Here is a 23,888-nt window from a genome sequence, read left to right as displayed (position 1 = left end):
AAGGTAGGCAGTTCTACTGGTACTGCACGCCCAGGAAATAGAAACACAGAAACTTCCTGTGTTGAAAATAGGCATCTCTTAAGTCCACAGAGGACAGCCAGTCTCCCGGGTGCACACTCCAGAGGACAGCAGCTGTTGTTAACATATGGAAGCGGCAGACCACAGTGAACTGATTTAAGAGTAAGAGATCCAAAAAAATTGGTCTCATTTCCCCAGACTTCATGGGGAACAGGAAGTAGCGGGAGTAAAATCGTTGGCTCTTCTCTTCTGGCGGGACCATGCTGATGACTCGTTTTGCCAGGAGATTGGTCAGCTCTGTTGAAAGTGCTGTCATCTGGGCCGGAGATGAAAGCCAAGTTTACAGCAACAGCTAAGCGGGAATTGCCCCAGAGGTCTCATGAACTGGTGTAGAAACAAACATATCATCACGCCCTGCTCCTTCCAGTGGGAAAGACACTGAACCTCCAACAGCCCATTCCCATCCCCAGATGTGACGGTCCCAAGCATAGTAAAAACTGGGGAGGGTTGCATCAGATACAGTAAAAACTGTGTCAAATCAAGATATCAAATGATTGGTTGTGGTGAACCTGAACTTACGGGATCTGCTGTGGTGACCCTTCACGGGAAAAGCCAAAAGGACAGAGAGAATGTCCCCCGCAACCCATCAGGATATCCTCTGCCTCCGGGGAGGCAGAATAAAATTATCTAAATAATATCTAAATAATGTCTAAATAACATATATGCAAAACGTAGTTCACTTTAGTTTAACGCTTCACTAATTTTTATGTCGGTCACATTTTGCAGAAGTGAAGCTGAATCACTCACTTTTCTGAAACACCCAAGTAACTTCCCAGTCTACAGATATTTTATGTAGTCTCTGAAATTACACTTTTCAATGTTATAATGAGACATTTAAAACAATGTAATCAGTTTAGATGTTTTTTATTTACCATGATATTTGATGTAACATTCTACCATCTGTTTTAATAAATGAAATAACAGATATGTTGATTAAACATATATTTAATCACATTAAAAGCTGAAGTGTTAGCAACAACTTACAATACACGGTCTTTTTAGTAAAACCCCCGGCAAAATCGTTTGGAGTCCTAGAGTTCTACTGCTGTTCAAGATTGCCTCCATCAGACTACATGTTATTGAAGGAAAAAAAAATGGATGAGCGTCAAATATACTACGTGGACATATTGTTAAACATACATTTGACTCAACTACGTTTACTGAAAAGTTAAATTAAGCAGCAACTATCATATTTTTAACATTTCAGGGATACTTATTCTTACAGGTATTTACTGCCCTCTGCTGGTAAATATAACAAAACACGCTACATCTTTGTAAATTCTTTCTCATAAATAAAATATACACTGCTGAAGGTCACGATGCCTAATTCATATTTAGATTTAATGTTAGATGAAGGTAATCTAAATTGAATACTAGTAAACGGCATTTTCAGTGGTTCCTGCATTTGAATTTAATTATAAAATACTGCGGAGTTTGTCCACGACGTTTACTAATCCTATTTACTCAAAACCAGAGCAGATATTTGATCAATATGTTGATATAGCCTGCTTTCCGTCTGCATACTCCCACCAACAGGCTCGTGACCGCGCGTTCAAGATTCAAGCGTGGCGAGGAAGACTGTTGTGAGCGCGCACAGGAGGCTTGACGTCACTGAAGCGCCCTGGCGTTCCTTGAGCCACTACTACTGCTGGCAAAAAGATGGAAAATCAGATGTGCATCTTTCGCGTAATTAACATAAAATAACTGTTCGCGCAGCAGATTTCTATTTGACAGAGGATTCGGTTATGACACCGATGTGAGCTCCACCCAGCAACGAGAAAGGTAGTTGTTTGACGCGGTTTTCACCACTGGACTATTGTGTTACCGAGAAAAAAAATAGAGGTTGTGCTTGACCACATAGATTGGATGGGTTAGCCTTTGATGTCACTGTGTGTTAACGGTAAACGTATGTGCATTTTGACATTTTACTTAGCTATTTCCTTGGTATTTAGTTGACTCGCAGCTAGATATGTGAACATCTGAATGAAAAAAATCTGGCTTGAAATGAAATTCCGTTCAGCAGAGTTGGAGGTGGAAAACTGGTATGGTTTGAAATGGGTGTCTCCAACGCAGACCTGGTACGGTGTCGTTACGATCGTGCAAAAACGCTTCAACTGTATCAATATGTTACATTTGACACCGCATTTATTAGGCTAATCAGATCAGATGTCTAGCTATCTATGTGGCAGATTGTTATTTTTAATTGTATTCCATTTTACAAGCTGAGGGTTTTTTTCCTATATAACGTTATTGTCGACCCTGGGCTATTCCTATTCCCCTCCCTTGCTAGTTTTGATCCATAGCATCAGCACATTAGAAAAATGATTCGGCAAATAAAGATTTAGTCGACAGGCAGAATATACGAACAGATTTACACACGTTTAATGCAAACAACATTTTAGGTAGCGTCATTGCACGTTGATCAATGTGTAAGCGTTAGCCTTTAGTGTTAGCCGGTATGTTAACTTTACGTTAGCTGCTAGCAGGGCCACACAGACTGCCTAACCAAATGGCTGTAATGGATATATATATATAAGAGGAAATCATATTAGTTAGATAACACATAGCTATTTCCAGTCTAACTCGTGTAACGTTGTATACCAACATTTCGACTCAGCACCACCCATGTCCATGTTCCAAGTAAACCTGTAACTAGACCATTAGAAAAGACATTGTACTGAGAAATCAATCTGAAAAAAATGTTGTTCTTAGATATGACATATATTAAGTAACTGTATATGTTGCAGGAAGAAAGACATTAAAACCTAAGCACACAGTAGTCACCCCTATTCGGTCTAAGTGAACTAAAAAGTGAACCATAAAGGGAATGTGCTGTTTCCCAATTTAGTGGAGATGGGTAGAGATCATTTTTGATAGTATAAGCCATTGCCTTATTTGTTTCACTTTTATCCAGTTGTCTTATAAATGATTAACGACTACTTTATATTAGCCATTGCTGTGCATTTTATGGAAAACAACTTTGTTTCTCTTTTAGATTGGTGTAATAGCTTGTAACACTGGATAACTCCTGTTGGACGAGGAAAGTCTGTCCGCATAGTCTATTGTGAAGAGTGAAGCATCTATTTTATCATGGACTTTGTGCCCATTGTCACCAGTTGAAGCAGCACCACCACCACACATTCACACAACTGGTGAAAATCACAGCCACAAATTCAGCAACAATATTTATCAGTTCTTGAGGTCGTGCTTACATTTGGTTGTCAGCTCCCTTCTTCTGTCTAGCTCAAGATGTACAGTAGTGCCCACTCCGTTGGCAGAGGAGATGCCAACCATAGTGGTGGAAGAGATGGAGGTGGTACTGGTAATCAGGGATCTGGCCGTTCCCCTCGTCTTCCCCGCTCTCCTCGGATGGGGCACCGTCGCACAAACAGCACTGGAGGAAGTGGAGGGGGTCCTGGAGGAGCAGGAGGCAAGACACTTTCCATGGAGAACATCCAGTCGTTGAACGCTGCATATGCCACATCAGGACCCATGTACCTGAGTGACAATGAGGTTGCCATGGCTGGTGACCACATTCTCAAAAGTGGTGGAACAGTGACTACCATGGGTAGACACAGGGTGACATATGGGTCAAGGGGCAACAGCAGTGGAGTTGTGGCTGCAAGCACTCCTAACATCTCCTCTTCAGTGCCTGCTAATGCTGTATTGCCAGCAGGCATGATGGCAGGTGATGCTCTAGCTTTTGGGGACCACCACATGGCCTCAACTGTGCCACATTCTCTGAGGCAGGCCAGAGACAACACCATACTTGACCTGCAAGCCCAACTCAAAGAGGTATTTTGCTACCTGCTAGCAGATTAACTGTATCAAGGAGTTGAATGTTTTGATGATGAGGCTGTTTTTTCATAGGCCGCAAGCTTGTACACAGTATTTATGTGCTGCTCCCTTATCCTTTTCTCTCAGGTTCTGCGTGAGAATGAGATGCTGCGGCGAGAAGTGGAAGTTAAAGAGAGCAAGCTCAGTTCTTCCATGAATTCTATCAAGACCTTCTGGAGCCCAGAGTTAAAAAAGGAGCGAGCTCTCAGGAAGGATGAGGTTTCTAAGATTGCTGTTTGGAAGGAACAATACCGCGTGATTCAAGATGAAACTCAGGTGAGTGTTTTCTTGTACTTGGTTGAGTAGTTTGAAAAGATGGTCTCAGGAACAAAATGTTCTCACTTTGAATAAGCAATTTTGCCATGTCAAACATGTATGACTGGAAGAATGCATTTCGCGGTATAAGTATACCAGCTTTGCTACAAGAGGGTCACTCTCTCTTTTCAAACATCTAGTTAATCCTCTTATATGCAGAGCTATATGCTCATTCGTAATACGTGGAGGAAGCCATAAGTCTAACGGCTGTTTTATAATCTGTATGCTTTAAAAATTGCTGGATGTGGTGAAGAGGATAAAAATGTATCTATGTCTATCAGTTAAACTGCAGAAGAAAATAAGAAACGACCTTGAGAATGTCATCACCATTAGTAATAAAAGAGCGGTTGTAACAGAACTTTAGTATGGTATTGATTTTTTGTAGACACAGGTTATGTGGTAATTTGAAGTGATATCATCAAAAACAAAATGCACGTTATACCTTTGTCTTTTAAAAGGAAATCCGTAACAAAATTTATGTTTCAACACTTCTAACTATATTGTCTTTTGGAAATCACTCCTATAAATACACATCTGAGAGCTGACAAGATAAAAAAAAAAATTACTTATAAGAATATGAGCATCTACATGTACGGAATGGGTGTGACTTGTGTAAGTTTAGACTGCTTTGATTTCTTTTAATTTGTCAATTACGAGGTCTGTACAATTGAATGTATGTTGCCATTCATCCAGTCTCGTCTTTACTTCTGATGTCAGATGTGGAAATGTAGAATTTCCATATGCATTTCACTCGTTGATATTTCTAATGGTTCCGTTTTCTGTAGTTAGGATTCAGCTTGTCTCTGTATTTAATGTAGACACAAGGACTGGCAAAATTTGAAGCCGTTTTCAGTAAGAATTAACAAGCTTGTACCACTCTGCATAATATACATACTGTGTATTTAATAACACTAAATGAGTAAATATAGGCTCAAGGTCCCCTTTTAAACCTACAGCTTGTTGGGTGAATTGTGCAAATTAGGCTTCAATAATATAGAGAATGTTCTTTGTTTCGCTGTAATTGTTAATGGATTGGCCAACCTGGATAATTTACCGTTTTCAGTCCTGCTGAGTCACAGAATCACGCTAAGGACTAATTTCCAATAATGCCTTACTAGTGTGCGGCTAATCAGTGGGTGCTGTAATTTAAGATGTCTGCTCTTATATGCCTCCACCTCCCACACTGGCACACACACAGCAGAAAGCTCAGAAGAAGGCACACACTCAGAGGCATTTGGCTAATTATGGCCCCTCATTCGAAGTAAGTCCAGCTGACTGCGCATACATCTGCAGTTGTACGTTAACATTTGTACATCATCTGGATGTGTTTCTGAGCTTGCTATGTTGATATGCACGCTGACCACAGTGTTTCTAAATCCCCAACAGAATGCATTTATCTCTGTCATGCTCTTTGATAAGCGACTGCTATTACTTAGTGTTTAATAATGTGAGATAGATATCACCTTCCTGTTCCCATTAAAATAAGGCCAGATCCTCAAAATAATAATCGCCAGTTATTTCTAGCTAAATACTTGCTCAGTGAAAAAAATAAAACCTTTTTATCATAAAATGTTGTACAATGCTGATGTTTTATCAGCTGATACAGGAGTATAAATAGTCCAGCAGTCATTGCTTTTATTAATGTGGGTGTTGTATAGAGGAGATTGTTAGTGTGTTTACTGTTTAAATCTGTTTAATCTCACCTCAGGCAGAAAATGTGAGAATATGGGGGACGAGGAAGGTGTGTTTGTGCTTGTCAGTGCAGGCATCTGCCTGTGTGTATGATGGGGGCGGTGGCCTCTCCACCCCGTGACTCAGCTTAGTCACGGGGTGGAGAGGTTGTTGGAAAGGGAGGGTTACTGAGAAGAGAGGTGAAAGTGTTGGAGGAAAGAGATGAGGCGAGAGGAGGCAAGGTAAATGACTAGTGTGTAAGGAGTAGAAGGGTATGTGCCAGTGGAGAGAATGACAAAGGAAGTGAAAGGAGGAGGAGGAGGACAGAGAGAAATAAAGGCAGACACTGACTTCTCTCTTTGTTATGTCGTCTGAAAGCACTTACAGCTGGTTCAGACCAGAGTGTAACACTGCCTTGTGCTGTGTTACTGTCTCACAGCAGCCCTGCCAAGTGTCTGTGGCTTCAGATGCCACAAACAATGCTACACTATACTAGGCTGATTGTGTTTCACCACTTGTATTTCTCAGGGCTTGAAATTTAACACTGTTCACAAAGCCCAATTGTTGGGTGTGCATCTGTCGGGACACAGCTAAATTTTCAGTAGATGACAAGAGGCAAAGTTTTAACAATATAACACAACATTCTGCAAGGATCCTTTCCCATAAAGTGGCAAAATAGCATCCCTTGGGTCATTAAAATGATACACCTCATCTATCTCTGTGTAAATCATTTCATTCTTCTTTTCCTTTCGGCTGTTCCCTTTCAGGGGTCGCCACAGCGAATCATGTACCTCCATCTAACCCTATGTTCTGCATCCTCTTCTCTCACACCAACTAACTTCATGTCCTCTCTCACTACATCTATAAAACTCTGTGTAAATCATCTCATAACAAAGGCTAGAAATTGTGATGAAGAAAGATGAGTGATGATGAATTAGTTTCTTATTTGCCTCTAGCATCTCCAGATGACGGTTCAAGCTCTTCAGGATGAGCTGAGGATCCAGAGGGACCTTAACCAGCTGTTTCAGCAAGACCCTGCCAACCAAAGTCGAGACCTAGCCCTGACATCTGAACCCACAGAGGAGAACTACCGGCGGTTACAGGCTGAGCACGAGAGGCAGGCCAAAGAGCTGTTTCTCCTGAGAAAGACCCTGGAGGAGATGGAGCTGAGGATTGACACACAGAAGCAAACAATGGCAGCGAGAGATGAGTCCATTAAGAAACTACTAGAGATGCTGCAGAGCAAAGGTAGGGCTGAGGCTCAGCAGGGCAGCAAAGCACCATGTTTACATATTTAAGTTTAAGTATTGGATTATTATAAATGATCAATAGCGCATTGACTGTTTACTTAGTGGGAAACACCTTGACTCAGTATTGAAACCAATGCTTGTTCTCCATCAGCTCTACCCAAGCTTCCGACCCTGTAGGCCAAATATGTTTTTTTTTTTTTTTTTATCCATAAACATCTCAGTTCGTTCCTTACCAGCAAAGTTGTTTTATATGTAGGTGTTCTCCTAAAAAACTTGTATGTTCCTGGGGACAGAAAATAACAAACATGCCACATGTGAACTGAACTGAATTGCAGTGTAGGCTATAAAACACACACCCTAACTTTTTTAAACCCCAGAAAACACATTTAAATAAGTGAATACAATTTAAAAATACATAGGCACAGATTTCAACTTGTATACCTATTAGTTATTTGGTTTTGTTACATGTTGGGCATAGGATCTGTGCACCTGTTTTTGTCTTGCTTTTGTCTGAAGCTCAAAACAAAGTGTTCCTGTGTTTGCTATGTGGCTAATGATGCTCAGGTTGGCTGTTATAAAGACTTCATCTTTTGACTACATGAATGTCTTTAAACCTACAATAGTTCATTGTAACCAAGTTATTATGTTTGCTGTGTCAGGGCCATCTGCTAAAGCATCAGAAGAGGACCAGGAGCGGACGAGGCGATTGGCTGATGCAGAGATGCACAGGCATCACCTTGAAAGTTTACTAGACCAGAGAGATCGAGAGATCACTGCACTGAGAGAGGTAATCTCCATTTCAACCACACATGATTTAGGATAAGGTTTCTGTGGTCCAGTTTTGTCAACTACAACTAGTGTTGGGGAAGTTACTTGTAATCTATCAAATATATTTTTTTTTAAATAATCAAGTTTAAAATAAATCTGCGTGGAAATGAATATTATTAATTAAGATAAGATAAACCTTTATTTGTCCCACAGTAAGGAAATTTTCATGTTACAGCAGCAGAAAAAAATGTGCAAATGTACAACAAGAAGTTCTATACAGGATTAAAAAACAAAAGTCAGTATACGGCACAATTAGTAAACAGTCAACAAACACACAATTGCACTAGTGTTGATAATATGGCACAGTTTTACAATGAGTAGTAGGAATGTATATTGTAGTGAGTAATAGTTAACTGGGAGCAGTTAAGGTTGTAAAGTCTTATGGCAGCAAGGAGAAAAGACCTACGATATCTCTCCTTCAGGCACTTAGGATGTAACTGTCACTGAAGGAGCTGGTCAGAGATATCACGTAGGTGTGCATTTAGACTGCCTTCTTACAAGTTTTAAATATTGCAACTGTTTCTTATAAGTAATAAAATTTGCTTCTCATGCATTTCATGACTGACCAACAATATAGTCCACTACAGCCCACAACAAAAACATAGTTCACTGAAATCCACTACAGTACTTAGTAAATAGGACATGTTAAAGTAGTTTGTCTCCCATTCACAAAGTCTGGCAATAAACCACCTTAACTTATACACACAATTACTGGCTCATCTCACCTCTTCATGCTTCAACTGAATTGTCTTTGGCATGTTCCACACATCCTTCGCCACATACAAAGCCTTTGTTTCACTGATGACAGGGATTCAGCTTTGACTTTTACTGCTTTAAACCTTCCTGGTGCATAGAGAAATAATCATGTCTGCTTAGTTTCCTATCATCAGAGTCTTGAGTCTAATTGGTAAGCATGCCATGAGAATAGCAAGGAAAGCATACAAGACATTTAAGAATATTCCGTTTGTCCAGAAAACAAAAATTACAGTATGGATCCTGAACATACTAATGCACTACTGTACTTAATATTAATATTACTAAACAAATTAGGTAATATATGAAAAATATATTTTTGTACAGTATTACCCCCCAACTCTGACTACCATTTAGTGTTTGATCTCCAACTGTGCATAGTTTATGTATACATCCAACATGATGCTTTTGACCCAACAGGAGCTGCACCGTCGATATGAGGGAACCCCCGAGTCAACCAAAACAAAGGCTCTACAGACTGTCATTGACATGAAGGTAGGGATATAAATGGAGAACTGTATATGGGAATGTTTGTGGTGTGTCAAACATGTGCATGCTCTGTGTGTTAACTCCTCTTCATCCCAAGGATGCAAAAATCAACTCAATGGATCGTAGCCTGAGGGACATGGAGGAGGAGCTGCTAATGCTGAAATCCAATGGGCTTCTAAGCTGTGAGGAACGTCAGGAAGAGATGAAGCAGATGGAGGTCTACCGCAGCCACACCAAGTTCATGAAGAACAAGGTCAGAGACGTGACATGAGCTTAGTTTGAGTTAGCTGCTTAGTAGTTCTCTTTTATGATGTTCATATCTATACATTTCAAACTGCTCCTTCTTCCTGTTTCCCGCCAATGGCCACATCTTTTCTAGATGGAGCAAGTGAAGCAAGACCTCTCCAGGAAGGACACAGAGATGCTTGGTTTGCAGACCAAGCTGGAGACGCTCACCAACCAGTTTTCAGACAGCAAGCAGCACATTGAAGTCCTCAAAGAGTCCCTTACTGCCAAGGAGCAGAGAGCTGCCATCTTACAGACAGAAGTACAGCAGATACATGTTTATAAACTGTTGACAAAAGGAGTTTAGAATAGGTATATGGCAACTGCACTTTAAGGACATATTTGTTGTTAAGGAGACACTACTTCAGACAGACAGATTCAGTGGTAAAAACAAAATCACAGAAGTCACCATATGTTACCTTTGCTGCTTTCTTTGTGAACTTTAAAGAGAACAGTTAGTTATGGTCAGTGACATCTTAAATTGACTACATTTTCTTGGTCAGGTGGATGCCTTGCGTCTGCGCTTAGAAGAGAAAGAGGCAACTCTGAATAAGAAGAGCAAGCAAATACAAGAAATTTCAGAGGAGAAGGGAACACTCAACGGAGAAATTCACGACCTCAAGGATATGCTGGACGTTAAGGAGCGTAAAGTTAACGTGCTGCAGAAGAAGGTGGTTTGAAATAAATTGATCTGAGTTGAGAAATGGCCATACATGCATTTATCATGTTACAGTGCATGTAGCCGATATACACTTTTTAAAAATAGATTGTTGCATCTCTTTGCTCTCCAGATTGAGAACCTGCAGGAACAGCTGAGAGACAAGGAAAAACAGATGAGCAGCCTGAAGGAGCGAGTAAAGTCTTTGCAGGCAGATACATCCAACACTGACACTGCTCTTACCACACTGGAGGAGTCCCTTGCAGAAAAGGTGAGTTTATTCGTGCGCACTTCAGTAACTGGTCTCTTAATTAACTTCACTTTGTTCTTATGTCCTTTGTTGCAATGTACAGGTTATTGATTGTTTGTGAATGCAGCATATATGATGGGTTTTCCACACTTCCTCGTAGGAGCGCATCATTGAGCGTTTAAAGGAGCAGCGAGACAGAGATGATCGGGAGAAAACAGAAGAGCTTGAGTGCACCAAAAAGGAACTGAAAGAGTTGAAGGAAAGACTTAGCTTACTGCAAGGAGACCTGTCAGACAGAGAGGTGAGAGACAGATCTAGGAACAAATTCTCACATAAAGACAGAAAGACTCTTGTTTACTGTGATTCTATTTATACAGTAAGTTGTTGCTGTCAGAAATGTGCAAGAAGTGTTTTTTTTTTTTTTTTTTTTTTTTTTTTTTTAATTACATTAATCTCATTTTGCAGTGAGTCATGGCTGCCAATATTGGATTCTAATGTATTCTTTTCAGCCCTGTGCTCTGTTAATTTGATAAGCTGGAACAAGTTATAAATACTTTTGTGTGTATGTGCAGACTTCACTGTTGGACCTGAAGGAGCATGCATCATCCCTGGCCTCCTCTGGGTTGAAGAAAGACTCCAAACTGAAGAGTCTGGAGATCGGATTGGAGCAGAAGAGGGAGGAGTGCCTCAAATTGGAGAGCCAGCTTAAGAGAGTGAGATACCTTATGTAGTTAAGTAATCAGGCTGCATGCATCTACTTAGTGTCTATTACTTTGCAGATCATTGCCTGCTAACCTTGGGAGTGACCTCATTTGATTCCTAACAAGCATATTATTGTATGCCAGGCCCAAAATGCAGCCCTTGAGGCTCAGGCCAACACAGAATTGGCTGAGCGCATTAAGACCCTTGAGCAGGAAGTGGCCCGGTACAAAGAGGATTCTGGGAAGGCACAGGCTGAGGTCGACCGCCTGCTCGAGATCCTCCGGGAAATGGAGAATGAGAAGAATGACAAAGACAAAAAGATTAGTGAGCTGGAGAGGTGAGTTCAGTAAATTTGAAGGTGTGGACATCAGCTCTGCAATATTGGTTGAAACTTTAGTATAGTACTGAGGATGTACTATATATAGTAGTTTTTTGCAGGGGGTCTCGGATTGTTAGCTCTAAAGTTGGTATTGACTTAAATGTTCATAGTATATAGATTTTGGTGCACGTGATTGAGAAACAGAAATTTTGCTTTTTGCTTTTTTACATGTTGTTTTTTTCTGCCATCTATTGTAATTTGTACTAGGTTGGAATTATAACTGTTCTCCTTTACTAAAACAAATTTTCCTTCGATTACATCATCGCTCTGGAGACTGTTGCCTCAAACCGATTAAATTGCGGACTTTAGTGTAATTTTGCTACCTGCCATCTAGCATCTTAGCAGAATTGTTTTGGAAAGTGATTTGAAGCCTATTAGTGGTTTTAGTTGTATTTCAGTGTTAGTAAGTAAACTTGCAGTGATTGGAATTGGAAATCTTCCTTCATGAAGTGTTTGCACGATTGTTTCCCCTGCACCTAGTGAGTCCTCTGACATTAGACACTGTAAATTTTTAGAATTCAATCCGTTTCTCTCTTTTTCTATTTGCCTATTTTCCTGGTCTGAGTCTGTTTTCCTCTTCTTACTTGTCTTGTCTTCACACTGGAATTCTCTCACCCTACCAGTTTGGCCTCCAGGTTAGTATTGGCCATTTATCTCTCTCTGACAGTGAAATCTTTTTTCTTTTTGTGTCTTGCCTCTACATAGTATATAATTATGCACACAGTTGCCCTGTTCTGACATAATAATCCCTTCTCTTTATCTCACTCCTTTTCATGCTCATTTTTCCTCTTTCATGTTGTTTTTCACCCGTGTCAAATGTGACATTAACTCATTGCAGGGCCATCAAAAATCAAGCCAAAATCTGTAAGGGTGCGATGGCAACATAATTCGTTTATTTAAAAAAACTCCTTTTCATTGGATGACATCTTGTTGTCTTCACAAAAATTGCCTATTTTGCTCTGTAATGACCTCATGTGTAATGATAAGTAATGAATAATGATGTGTAATGATAAACTTTTATTTATGCATGTGTTATGCGTATGAATGGTCAATGTTTGAAAGTACAACTGTTACTTGCTGTGATTTTGATTGTTGGTACAAATTCTGACAAATCAAATTTGATTAGAAAATTAGATGGAGACCCATTTTTGGTCATGACATCAGTACATTCCTTGTATTTAAAGCATAAATGAATTTAGCTTTTTCCCCAGATTAATTTTCAATTTGATAAACATGACCATTTGTTTGTCAAGTGGGATCATAGTCTGACTTGTAGATAACATGCAACTTATTCCCATATTTTATGGTGACCCTGTAGGCAAATGAAGGACCAGACGAAAAAGGTGGCATCTCTGAAGCACAAGGAGCAGGTGGAGAAGAGCAGGAATGCTCGACTTATGGAAGAGGCTAGAAAGAGGGAGGACAACCTGTCTGAAACCTCACAGCATGTAAAGGTGTGTGTGTGTGTTCTAGGAATCCTACAGAAGTTATTCAATATTTTCTGTCTTGCAGTAAAATTCAAATTACCTTTTTTTTTTTCTTTAACTTCTCTGAAGGACACACTGCGTCAGAAGACAGAGCGCATTGAGGAGCTAGAGGAGGCCCTGAGAGAGAGTGTTCAGATCACTGCTGAGCGAGAGATGGTGCTTGCACAGGAGGAGGCTGCCAGGTCACTGCAGGAGAAACAGGTACACAAACCCCTCCCTAAACACGCATAACAGAGTATATATTAATAATATTAATCACCCACATGATCACACCAACATTACATAAAGATGTATAGAGATAGATATAAAGATAAAAAACAAACCCTCATATAATGAAATAGTTTCACCCTCAAGTTTCAGCTTTTTCTCATCCTATGTTGGACTTCCTGCTCTCCTCTGGCCTCCTCCTCTTTTATCTTTACTTGTTTTCTCGTGTTTTCTCTTTGCTATACACTGCCTCTCAGAAGCACTCACTCAATCCAATGCATGAGTCCAACCTCGCCCACTTTAAGTGGTACAAGGTATGAGTTCAGTATGTGTGATCTCCATCAGTGAGCAACAACACTTACAGGGGACGGACACAATAGGAGTTACACTTCTACAATTCATGCAGTCTCATACAGCAGCTCTGCAATCTATAAGTTTGAGAAGTTTGCTAACTAGGGGGCTTTGAGTTTGATGTTGTTAGACTGCATGTCTCTGCAAAGTGTTGCTATTGTTCCCAACCCATGTAATTTTCATGTTTTTTTGTTTACCTGCTGTTTGCTTATAAAACAATGCTGACTAATTGGTTGGCTCATATGTCAAATAGGAAATTAAATTGATAACTTGAGAATGGATGCTTTAAGCCCTCACTGAGTCAGTTGTGATTAAAGTATAAATTGATGTGAAACAAGGGTACTTTTGTGCTTTTTTTTTTTAAGTAAGTAACAGGTAAATAAAATATAGTTGTGTATTTATTGTGCTTGTGTTATAGTTGACCCCTGGTCCCTCCAAAAAGCCCACAGGAATTATGCTGCCCCTTCCTCTAAATAGAGCAGCATCCTGGAAAGTCAAGAAAAGTGTCTTTTTTACAAAAATGCCATGGGTCTTTACTGAGAGTTTTAGATATTTAGATTTTTTTATTTCTATTCATGATTAAATTTTTTGTGTATGTGTATTCCCAGATGGAGGAACTGCTGGGGGCCATGGAGAAGGTTAAGCAGGAGCTGGAGTCCATGAGGGCCAAGCTGGCCTCTACCCAGCAATCTCTGTGTGAGAAAGAAGCACACCTCACAACCCTGCGTGCTGAGCGCAGGAAACACCTGGAGGAGGTCTTGGAGATGAAGTAAGACTCAGACACACATTGGTTTATGTAGTTGACATCCGCTGACATAATGCTCCTTAAGCTAAGTCATGAATTTAACTGTAACATGATATAAAAACTTTAAATTAGTTTTATATATAATCCGAATTCCAAAAAAGTTGGGAAGTTGGGTAAAACATAAATAAAAACAAAATGCAATGATTGTCAAATTTCATCAACTCATATTTTATTCACAATAAAACATAAGCAACATATCAAATGTTGAAATTGAGACATTTTACAATTTCATGGAAAATCTTAGCTCATTTTGAATTTGATGGCAGCAACACATGAACAGGGTCATGTTTGATGCTTACCTCTTCTTTTAACAACTGTCTGTAAACGTCTGGGAAGTGAGGAGAGGAGAGTTGTCCCATTCTTGTCTAATGCAGGATTCTAGCTGCTCAACAGTCCTGGGATTTTGTTGCAGGCTTTTTGTTTTATGATGGCCCAATTTCTATTAGTGAAAGGTCTGGACTGCAGGCAGGCCATTTCAGCACCTGGACTCTTCTCCTGCAAAGCCATGCTGTTGTGATGGATGCAGTATAGCATTGTCTTGCTGAAAAATGCAAGACCTTCCCTAAAAGAGACGTTGTCGTAGTTGCTCTAAAACCTCTATGCACTTTTCAGCATTTAAAGGTGCCTTTCCAGATAGGTATGGTAAGACAACACCATAGGCACTAATGCACCCCCATACCATCAGAGATGCAGGATTTTGAACTGTCTGCTCGTAACAAGCTGGATGGTCCCTCTCTTTAGTCCGTAGGACACAGAATTTCAAAGAAATTTTAAAACATGATTCATCTGACCACTGAACAGTTTTCCCATTTTGCCTCAGACCATTTTAAATGAGCTTTGGCCCAGAAAACACAAAGTTGTTTTGGGATCATGTATACATATGTTTTCTTTTCATGATCTAGCTAACTAACATTTGTGGATTGCACAGTGAACTGTGTTCACAGACAGTGATTTCTAGAAGTGTTCCTGAGCCCATGCAGTGATGTCCAGTAGAGAATCAGCCTGTTTTTAATGCAGTGCCTCCTGAGGGCCCAAAGATAACACACATCCATCCAGTTTTGACCTTTGGCCTTGTCCTTTGTGCACAGAGATTCCTCCTGGTTCTCTAAATCTTTTGATGATAATTTATACTGTGGATGATGGGATCTTCAAAGTCTTTGCAATTTTACATTGAGGAGCATTTTTCTGAAAATGCTCCTCAATGTTTTTGGCACAATTTGTCACAGATTGGTGAACCTCTGCCCATCTTTACATTTGAGAGACTCTGCCTCTCTGAAATGCTCCATGTATACCTGACCAGGCATGTTGCTGACCAGTTGCCAATTAACCTAATTAATTGTAAAATGCTCCTCCACTTATTTTTGACTTGCCTTACTTTTTCAGCCTTTTGTTGCCCCTCTTCCAATTTATTTGAGATCTGTTGCTGCCATCAAATTTAAAATGAGATAATACTTTCCATGTAAAGGTAAAATGTCTCAGTTACAACATCTGATATGTTGTTTATATTCTACTGTGAATAAAATATGTGTTGATGAGATTTGCAAATCATTGCATTGTTTATTTTTTTATGTTTTTTTTTTATGTTCTTCGCAACTTTGTTGGGTGTGTGTGTGTGTGTGCGCGTGCTTGTGCATCCCACATTAACATAGATGTGTGTACACAGGACAGTCTGAATTATTTATTGCTACCTTCACCTTCTAAAATGTCACCCACCTGTCAGGATGATTTTGTGCAATGAATAATAAATGATAATTGAATTGCGTATTTACTTGTGTGGTAAAATGCCATGAGGGTTCATCCTTACTTTACAGGCAGGAGGCACTGTTGGCTGCTATCAGCGAGAAGGATGCTAACATCGCCTTGCTGGAGTTGTCCTCATCTAAAAAGAAGAAGACCCAGGATGAGGTGGCTCTCCTCAAGCGAGAGAAGGACAGGCTGGTGCAACAGCTCAAGCAGCAGGTGGGAATGGGCCTTTAGGTATCTACCAGCAAGCAAGGTCTAAGACACTACAGTAGTTAAAACCTCACCATGTTTAAACACATTCCTGCTATTTATCTTTCCTACATGGTTTACTCGGAACATGCAGTTCGACAAAGCAAAGAGGGTTCAGTGAGTCAGCGTACTACTAGATAAAGGGATTATAGATGCAGTTTCCACTAACAATTGTTTATTACTCATTATCACATTGCAATATTACACTGCAGATGCAATTAAAATGTATTTCGCACAAAGCCATAGAGGATTGTCCATTCTATTGGGAGGTAGCTTTCACTCTCTCTAAACATGCGCTAGTCAAATAAATGTAGAACAGGGGTCACCAACCTTTTTGAAACTGAGAGCTACTTCTCGGGTACCGATTAATGTGAAGGGCTACCAGTTTAATACACATTTTTGAAATAACAAATTTGCTCAATTTACTGTTAATTATATGTTATTATTAATAATTAATTAAATTAATGATATTCATCTATGCGAAGACACAGATTATGTTAATGATTTCTCACAATAACTATCAAATGTGATTTAAAAAACAATAGCAACAAAAAAAATTAAATGCAGCTCATTGGTAAGTGGCGCTATGGCGAGCTATTTTTAGAACAGGGCTACCTGGTGCCCACGGGCACCATGTTGGTGACCCTTGATGTAGAACAATGGCGCTATATGAAACACGATTCTGACAGACCACCTTCAACCGAGCTTCACACAAAGGTTTTGAACTTGGACTTGTTTTATCCTAAGTACTCTAAACCTTGATTAAAGTTAAAGTTTCTCAATTCGGTTCATTTTATAAGATTAAATTGACATCATATAACATAAGCTAGTGCTAGCTGCCCAGCTCTCCCTCTGCCTGTCTTTGATTCAACTTTACTTCACTCATTTTGTTCCACCATGCTCTGCAAAGCCCTTCAGGTAGTTGTAGTTATCAAAAAACAATATACCACAATGCTACAGATCTTACTAATCAAGCAAACATAGTTGTGAGCGAAATAGTTGTGGGGCAAGCTTCCTTCAAAAACTTTTGGAAGTGAATAACTCTGTTCTGCTAACAGTACTGTTGAATGACTTTTGTGCCCCTGGAGGCTTCCACATTAACACCTCTCCACAATAAGATAAGTTATGGAGCATATTAGTGTTTAAAAAAATATTTGACAAATGTTGCTCACTTTATATAATATGTAATATGTACAATGGATCATCAAAAATGACATAAATGATAAGTAACTAAGTAATTCTATTCAAGTACAGTAACTAAGCAATTTTATTGAGTTTTTTTTTCATGTTTTTACTACATTTCTTAAATTTAGATACCAGTTACGTATTGCAGATGTATATTTAAAAGATAAATAAAACCTAATGTATCACTATGGATTAACCACCTATCAGTATATAAATTTGTTAATAATCAGTCTTTACCAATGTGTTCCACAGATCTATAACCTAATGAGCTACTATTTCATTAATTTATTATTTTTCATTATATATATTTTATTAATGGCTATACCCTGTGTTTTTGACCTAATTTTTAACTTTTGAGAATTTGTCAAATCTGGACTAAACTAACAGTGTCAAATAAATACAGTTCAAATACATTTGTTTTCTTTTTCCAACTTACATAAATGCAAAGTATGTAGTGGAGTAGTTTATCACTCGTACTTGAGGATTGAGCTTCTACCACCTCTGTCTGTATGACACATGAATTTTAGCTATTTCTTACCAGCCAGTTACTTTACAAAGTTAGTTTCTGTTACAGCTTGGTCACATATTGTACTTTCAGTCATCTTTTTTGTTGCTGGCAAGAACATTTTACACTCCAGGGGTTGTTAACATCAGGGGAAACCATATGATGGTCTGACTGCTTGCTTTAAGTTTACCATTTGTCTAAATGACAGAAAAGGGTGAAATTATACCATGTAATCATGGTCAAAAAAGCTAAATCTTCTTTAAGAAAAGGCCATATTTTTAAATCTAAATGTTATAATTTATCTTTAGATGTCCTTGTTTTTTATCACTCTCAATCCCTATCATGACTGATGTTTTTTTCCCCCAATTCTCACTATGTTAAATTTTAACAGACTCAGAACAGGAGGAAGCTGATGGCGGACAACTATGAAGATGGTTTTTTTCCCCCAATTCTCACTATGTTAAATTTTAACAGACTCAGAACAGGATGAAGCTGATGGCGGACAACTATGAAGATGACCATCTGAAGACTGCTCCTGACCAGACAAATCACAAACCCTCTCCAGATCAGGTAGTTTACATAACCTAAATGATGTGTTTGTTTCATCTTAAACAGCTTGTCTAAAATGCTTGCAATTGATTGACTAACAAGGTCATACCTTGTTGTTCAAGGGACCTATAATTTCAAAAAAGGAAGTTCCTGTCTGTCTCAACTCGTTTTGTCTGTGTACACAATAACCACATGTTCCTTTCTAATGCTGCAATTGGCTTACCTTGTGGCCAACAGGATGATGAGGAGGGTATTTGGGCATAGCCAACCTATTGCCCCCCCCCCTAAGCCTTTTTGTTCAGAAGGGTGAGCTTGTATGAAAAAACAGATCTGTCACACCTTTTTTTTCATTGTTTCTCCATTGGCATGTTTTGTTGTTGTCCGTTCATTTGTGAATTTGTTTTTGTAATTTGTCGGTCCTATCTTTTAACTTCAATCCTTGTCATGTTGCTTGGTCCTTCTATAAGAACACTTCTCATCCTGTGCTTTAACACTGAACATTTAATAATTTTTGAGTTGAATATGGCATAGGAATTGTTGGTGTTTGCATATGCTTGCATGCACAAGTTAAGAGGATGAGTCTCAAAAACAAAGCATCTTAGCTTTGCATAACTCTGCTCTGGCCCTCACAAACAAGTTTTGATATTGTTGTTGTAAATCACTTTAATATGCTTTGTTAATATATTAATATATATTTAGAAATAGCAACGTATTATAGGTATATATTCACATATGTTGCACTGGAGATGGTAATGGGTTTGCATGCAGATCCTGCTGCCTTTTTCTTCTGTTGTGAAATAAGTTTTTCTTTTTCTTTTTTCTTTTTGTGTGTTATGCAAGTGGTGTCCTGCACTTGTGTTGTTCATTATGCTAAAATGGGACAATGACTGACCATATTCATTCATTCTTGTGACTGTGGTCTGAAGAAAATGCTTTTGTCACCCCTTATCTATATGTCTCACTTGCTCTTTCTTCTCACCATTTCTTTTCTCAATAAACAGATGATACCCCCTCTTCTAGCCCTGTCCCAGAACCGCAGTAAGCTCAAGCTCTACATCGCTCACCTGACAGACCTCTGCCATGACCGGGACCCCAGCATCCTCAGCCAGCTCACACCACCCTCTCACTATCACAACAGTGACCCCGAAGACTGGGAGGACGAGCTCCAGAAGATGAGTGTCCAACAGGTAGTCGAAGATTTCTATTGGTTTCTGTCATTAATCTGTCATATTCAAATTACATTTGTTTTTCATCCACATTGAATATATTCCTGAAACAAAAGTGCTTTTGTGTATTTTTTCATTACTGACATTTTCAATACTTCTGAAGATATTTTATTTACTCCACGGGGACTTTCACCAAATTCTGTTTAACAAATGAAATTGTTCGGAAAATGTCACACTACATTTTGTTTAAAAAGTTGTAAAAGGAAAAGCCTCTGTTAAAAAATGAATGACTAATGTGTAATGTTTTCTGGTTTAGCTCTGTGGCATGGTCATATAGATTTTAAACATGTAAATCGTCTCCATTATTTTTAACCATACATAATTTTGTTGCTATTTTGATTGGAACTCTGTTAAAAAAAAAAATGCTTTCTTGCTTTCCTCCAGTTGGAACGGGAGCTGGAGGTGTGTGAGAAGGAGAGTGGAGAGCTGCAAGAGTATGCCAACTCTGTTCTCCAACAGATCGCAGACTACTGCCCTGATATCCTGGAGCAGGTTGTCAATGCCTTGGAGGAATCATCCTGACAGCTCTGACCTCATACTTACCGTGACTGACCCACATAACTTTACATAATCTCCACATAACCTGTAGCTGAGCCCAGGTGCCCCTACCTCCACACAGTGAGGCCCCTGGAAAAAGGCAGGGGCATAATGCCAAACTGTCAAGCTTTTCCTTCTTGTTGCCCTTGTCCACACTGGTACAAGTTTTCATGACCCTAGAGTGGTTTCCTGTTTCATGTATCTTTCTAAAGTCAGGTTTGCAATAGTCAAATTTGGAAAGTTCATTAAGAGGAAATATCAGAATAAGGGATGTCCCATTCCAATACCTAAATAATTTATTGTTTGATAGAGATTGTGATCTGGTACTTATGTTCTAAGGTAAAAACGTATAAAATTATATCATCTTAAATTACTGGTATAATCGAAAGAATAACTGAGGAGAATGGCATTTCTGGACAAGTTCTCCAATCCTTAATCTGCTCAGTTGCGGGAGTGAAAAACTGAATATGAATCAGAATTGAATCCGTTTTATTTTGGCTGACACCTATCCTTCTAAAATATGCTCTGATCAGCATTTAGACATATCAGATCAGAGCATCTTTAAATACATTTCTGTCAATGAAGATCTGTTCATTAACAACACCCATGGCAGATTAAGGCAAAGATCAAAAGTACTATATGTCAAGCAGGCAACAATGCACTTGAGTTTGGCAAAAAAGTTCACCTTTTGCATTTGTGAGCACACCAAATTCAATATTGTTTTGATACGAATAAGAAAGATTAAAGAAGCAAACATCCACACAAAGTCTTGGAGTACACTGCCAACCTTCTTCTCTCCAAACGGCAGGAAGTTGGAATTGCCAGATAAAGCACTGTTACCTTACCCGCTTCTTTATCAGTGTTTACCCCTTTCAAATCTTTTACATGAAAAGGGGTAAATGTTACATGAAGCAGGAAAGCACTTTTTGTCTTGGAGCACTGGGGAAATGTTACATCTCTATGGGAGCTGAGAAGATCATAGTTCAGTGTGAAAATCATGGAACTGTGTAGACGTTTTTAGTTTAATGATCAATGAGTACTGGGTTGGAACCCAGTCCACTAGTGAGACATACAGGTACTAGTGGTCAATCATCTGAACACTTTGGAAATGTCACTTTAACCAAAGCCAGGATTAGGTTGTAGGTACTTTTTACTGTCTTGTCTGTAGCTGCATCATTGGCTTGGGGGACGGGGGGTATCAAAGCCTGACCTTTGTCAATGATTAAAGATCTGATTTTAGTTTCATTAGTACTTATTAGATACGGGACGGTGCTTTTGTGTTCATTTATAGATGGTTTTGCACAGACGGTCGACATCTTTATGAGGTATGCAATTTATTTATTAATTTTTTTTGGAGAAAGTCCTTGTGGCCTTGGAGCATGCACAGAGATCAGTAATGGACCTAATGCAGGGATATTTATTCCTCTGTAATATTGGTGCTAAGGCATGATTTAAGAAATTCCAATCTGAGCCACTAAACATTTAGTTTCATCCAATGTTTTTACAGATGTTAGATGTATGTTAAAGCCAACCTGATCTTTAGTTTGTCAACTGAATCACTGCAGAATACAAGCGATGCCCCTTTTTCTTGTATTTTTTAGATCATTTATCAATGCAAGTGATGCCTCCTCATTATATATATTTTTTTTTAATCTTCAGGGCTGAATTACTAAGTGTATTACATTTACACTAAATGAAAGTCACTTTTCAGCAGATTTGGACTTTTTAGATCAGTTTGTAAATAACATATTTAACACATTCAGTGACTGAATAAAGGTGATAAAGTGGAAGCTGTTGTGCATTCTTTCAAAAAAAAAAAAGAAAAGTTAAAAGCAGTTGCAGTTGTTTTTGTGTCAAATTTTGTCTTCAGGACAAAATGTGTATGTGAGAGAAACAGTATGGCCATATATATATATATATAGAGAGAGAGAGAGAGAGAGAGAGAGAGAGAGAGAGAGAGAACCATATGCATATGCATTGAATGTTTGCACAGTCTTCAAGAAGTGTCAAATTTTGTGTCAAAATAAAGTGTGAACTACAAATGTTTTCAAACTGACTGTGATGGGACAGTACTTTTCTTGCATTTATTTGGAACATCTTCCCCATATGGTGATGTAAAGTTATCAGCCAGAGATTCCAGTGTTGTTTTGCTTTCCTTAACTGTTCTGTCATTCTGCAGAACAAAAAAACACTATACATTCAAAAATTATTTTCTAACACTTCCTATCAGTGGTAAAGTTGTTGGGCTGGGGATTTAAAACATTGGCTCTTTTGGAACATATTTGTAGTTTTTGTATTACTTAAGTGTCAGAACATTTGAAAATTAATTTTCCATTTAGTTCACACCCTTTAAGTATTATATTTCTCTTACTTTAATGTGTATGTCCCTGCCCTTGCCTTAATGTCTCAACATCTCTTATTCTGGACTCCTTATTGAAGAGCACAGTGCTGATCAAGGGGCTTATTTAAAGTTAACTGCATTTGGTCATTTTCTTTTGCATTTGTATAAGAAATGTACTGCCTTCTATCTGTAAGTGTTAAGAATCAAACTGTATAAAAAAAAAAGAGTAATCAAATGTTTGTTATTTGGATTTTGTATGTATGTAAATAAATAATGAGCCTCAGATTCTTGATGTTTTTCTTTTGCATGGGAAAATGGTCTTAAACTCTTTGGCTTTTTCTAAAATTTTGAATGCTTTTCACATTTTTAAATTAATCTGAAGATAATTTAAATGTATTTAGCTTTGCCAATTTACTTTACAAGTAAATAATTAAGTTGCAGCTTTATTATTGGAAACTAGTAGCGTTTGTCAATATGGTCAAACCATGCTAAAGGACGAGCATTTTCTATGAAAAATATTAGTAATTGAATTTAAAATTCTACATTTATTCACTCACCCCCACTGTGCTAATGCTTAATGTTAATTTTTCTTTAACTCCAGTATAGTTTTTTCTTCAGGGACCAGTGTCAGCTATGCCCTAACTTGAAGGTGCCTGTCTATATTTACACAAGTATCAAAACTTGTACAGACTTGGATTTGATCTGCATGTTTGTTTCCTTAAAATGTGCCTAGAAGTCCCAAAATGTCTATGGAAGAAATGTTGAATCATTTATCAGTACAACACAGCACAGGACACCACAACCATAGAAGAACATGCATTATTTTTTGACTGATTAGTATAGGCACTGTTAAATCTTATTCAAAGACTGCTTGGTTAGTGTATAAATTAAACATTTACTCGTGTCCCAGGTGCTTGGACACAAGTGTGTATCTTGTGTTAAGGTTTTTCTTAGTACCAGTGAGATTCAAAATTATCCCTAAACCACATTTTGTTGCATAAATACCCTATTATCTAACAACACTCAAACTGTATCTGAGATTTCTAAGAAACATTTGCAGGGTGCGAATTCCCTTCCCTTCCGCAGCACCTCATAGTAAAATGTGGTGTAATAAGTTTTAGAAATGCTGATTTCAAATTGTGACATAAAATATACAATCCATACCAGGGTTGTAATTACAAATTGAGAGTTGTTTACCTTTTACACAG

General features: G+C 38.6%; 1 protein-coding gene across 3 annotated transcripts; it reads left to right on the top strand.

Annotated features, from left to right (window-relative positions):
• Positions 1-1,666: 1,666 nt before the first annotated feature.
• Positions 1,667-22,301, top strand: LOC137125651 (ELKS/Rab6-interacting/CAST family member 1-like). Of its 3 annotated transcripts, XM_067501458.1 has the most exons (21): positions 1,667-1,860; positions 3,074-3,873; positions 4,003-4,191; positions 6,858-7,149; positions 7,811-7,938; positions 9,153-9,227; positions 9,319-9,474; positions 9,601-9,768; positions 10,010-10,177; positions 10,298-10,435; positions 10,575-10,715; positions 10,987-11,127; positions 11,260-11,453; positions 12,119-12,130; positions 12,814-12,949; positions 13,052-13,183; positions 14,149-14,309; positions 16,157-16,304; positions 18,502-18,597; positions 19,578-19,763; positions 20,187-22,301. In XM_067501458.1, the coding sequence occupies exons 2-21, from the start codon at positions 3,328-3,330 to the stop codon at positions 20,322-20,324; spliced, it is 3,345 nt and encodes a 1,114-aa protein (XP_067357559.1). In that variant the 5' UTR covers positions 1,667-1,860; positions 3,074-3,327; the 3' UTR covers positions 20,325-22,301. The 3 variants fall into 3 exon arrangements, with proteins under 3 accessions (XP_067357559.1, XP_067357560.1, XP_067357561.1); XM_067501459.1 differs by lacking the exon at positions 12,119-12,130; XM_067501460.1 differs by lacking the exons at positions 9,319-9,474; positions 9,601-9,768.
• The last annotated feature ends 1,587 nt before the right edge of the window (positions 22,302-23,888 follow it).

Source organism: Channa argus, chromosome 4, assembly GCF_033026475.1.
Source record: "Channa argus isolate prfri chromosome 4, Channa argus male v1.0, whole genome shotgun sequence".
In the NCBI taxonomy this organism is placed as follows: domain Eukaryota; kingdom Metazoa; phylum Chordata; class Actinopteri; order Anabantiformes; family Channidae; genus Channa; species Channa argus.
Note: the sequence above shows the minus strand (reverse complement) of the source record. Positions and strands in the feature narration are given on the sequence as shown.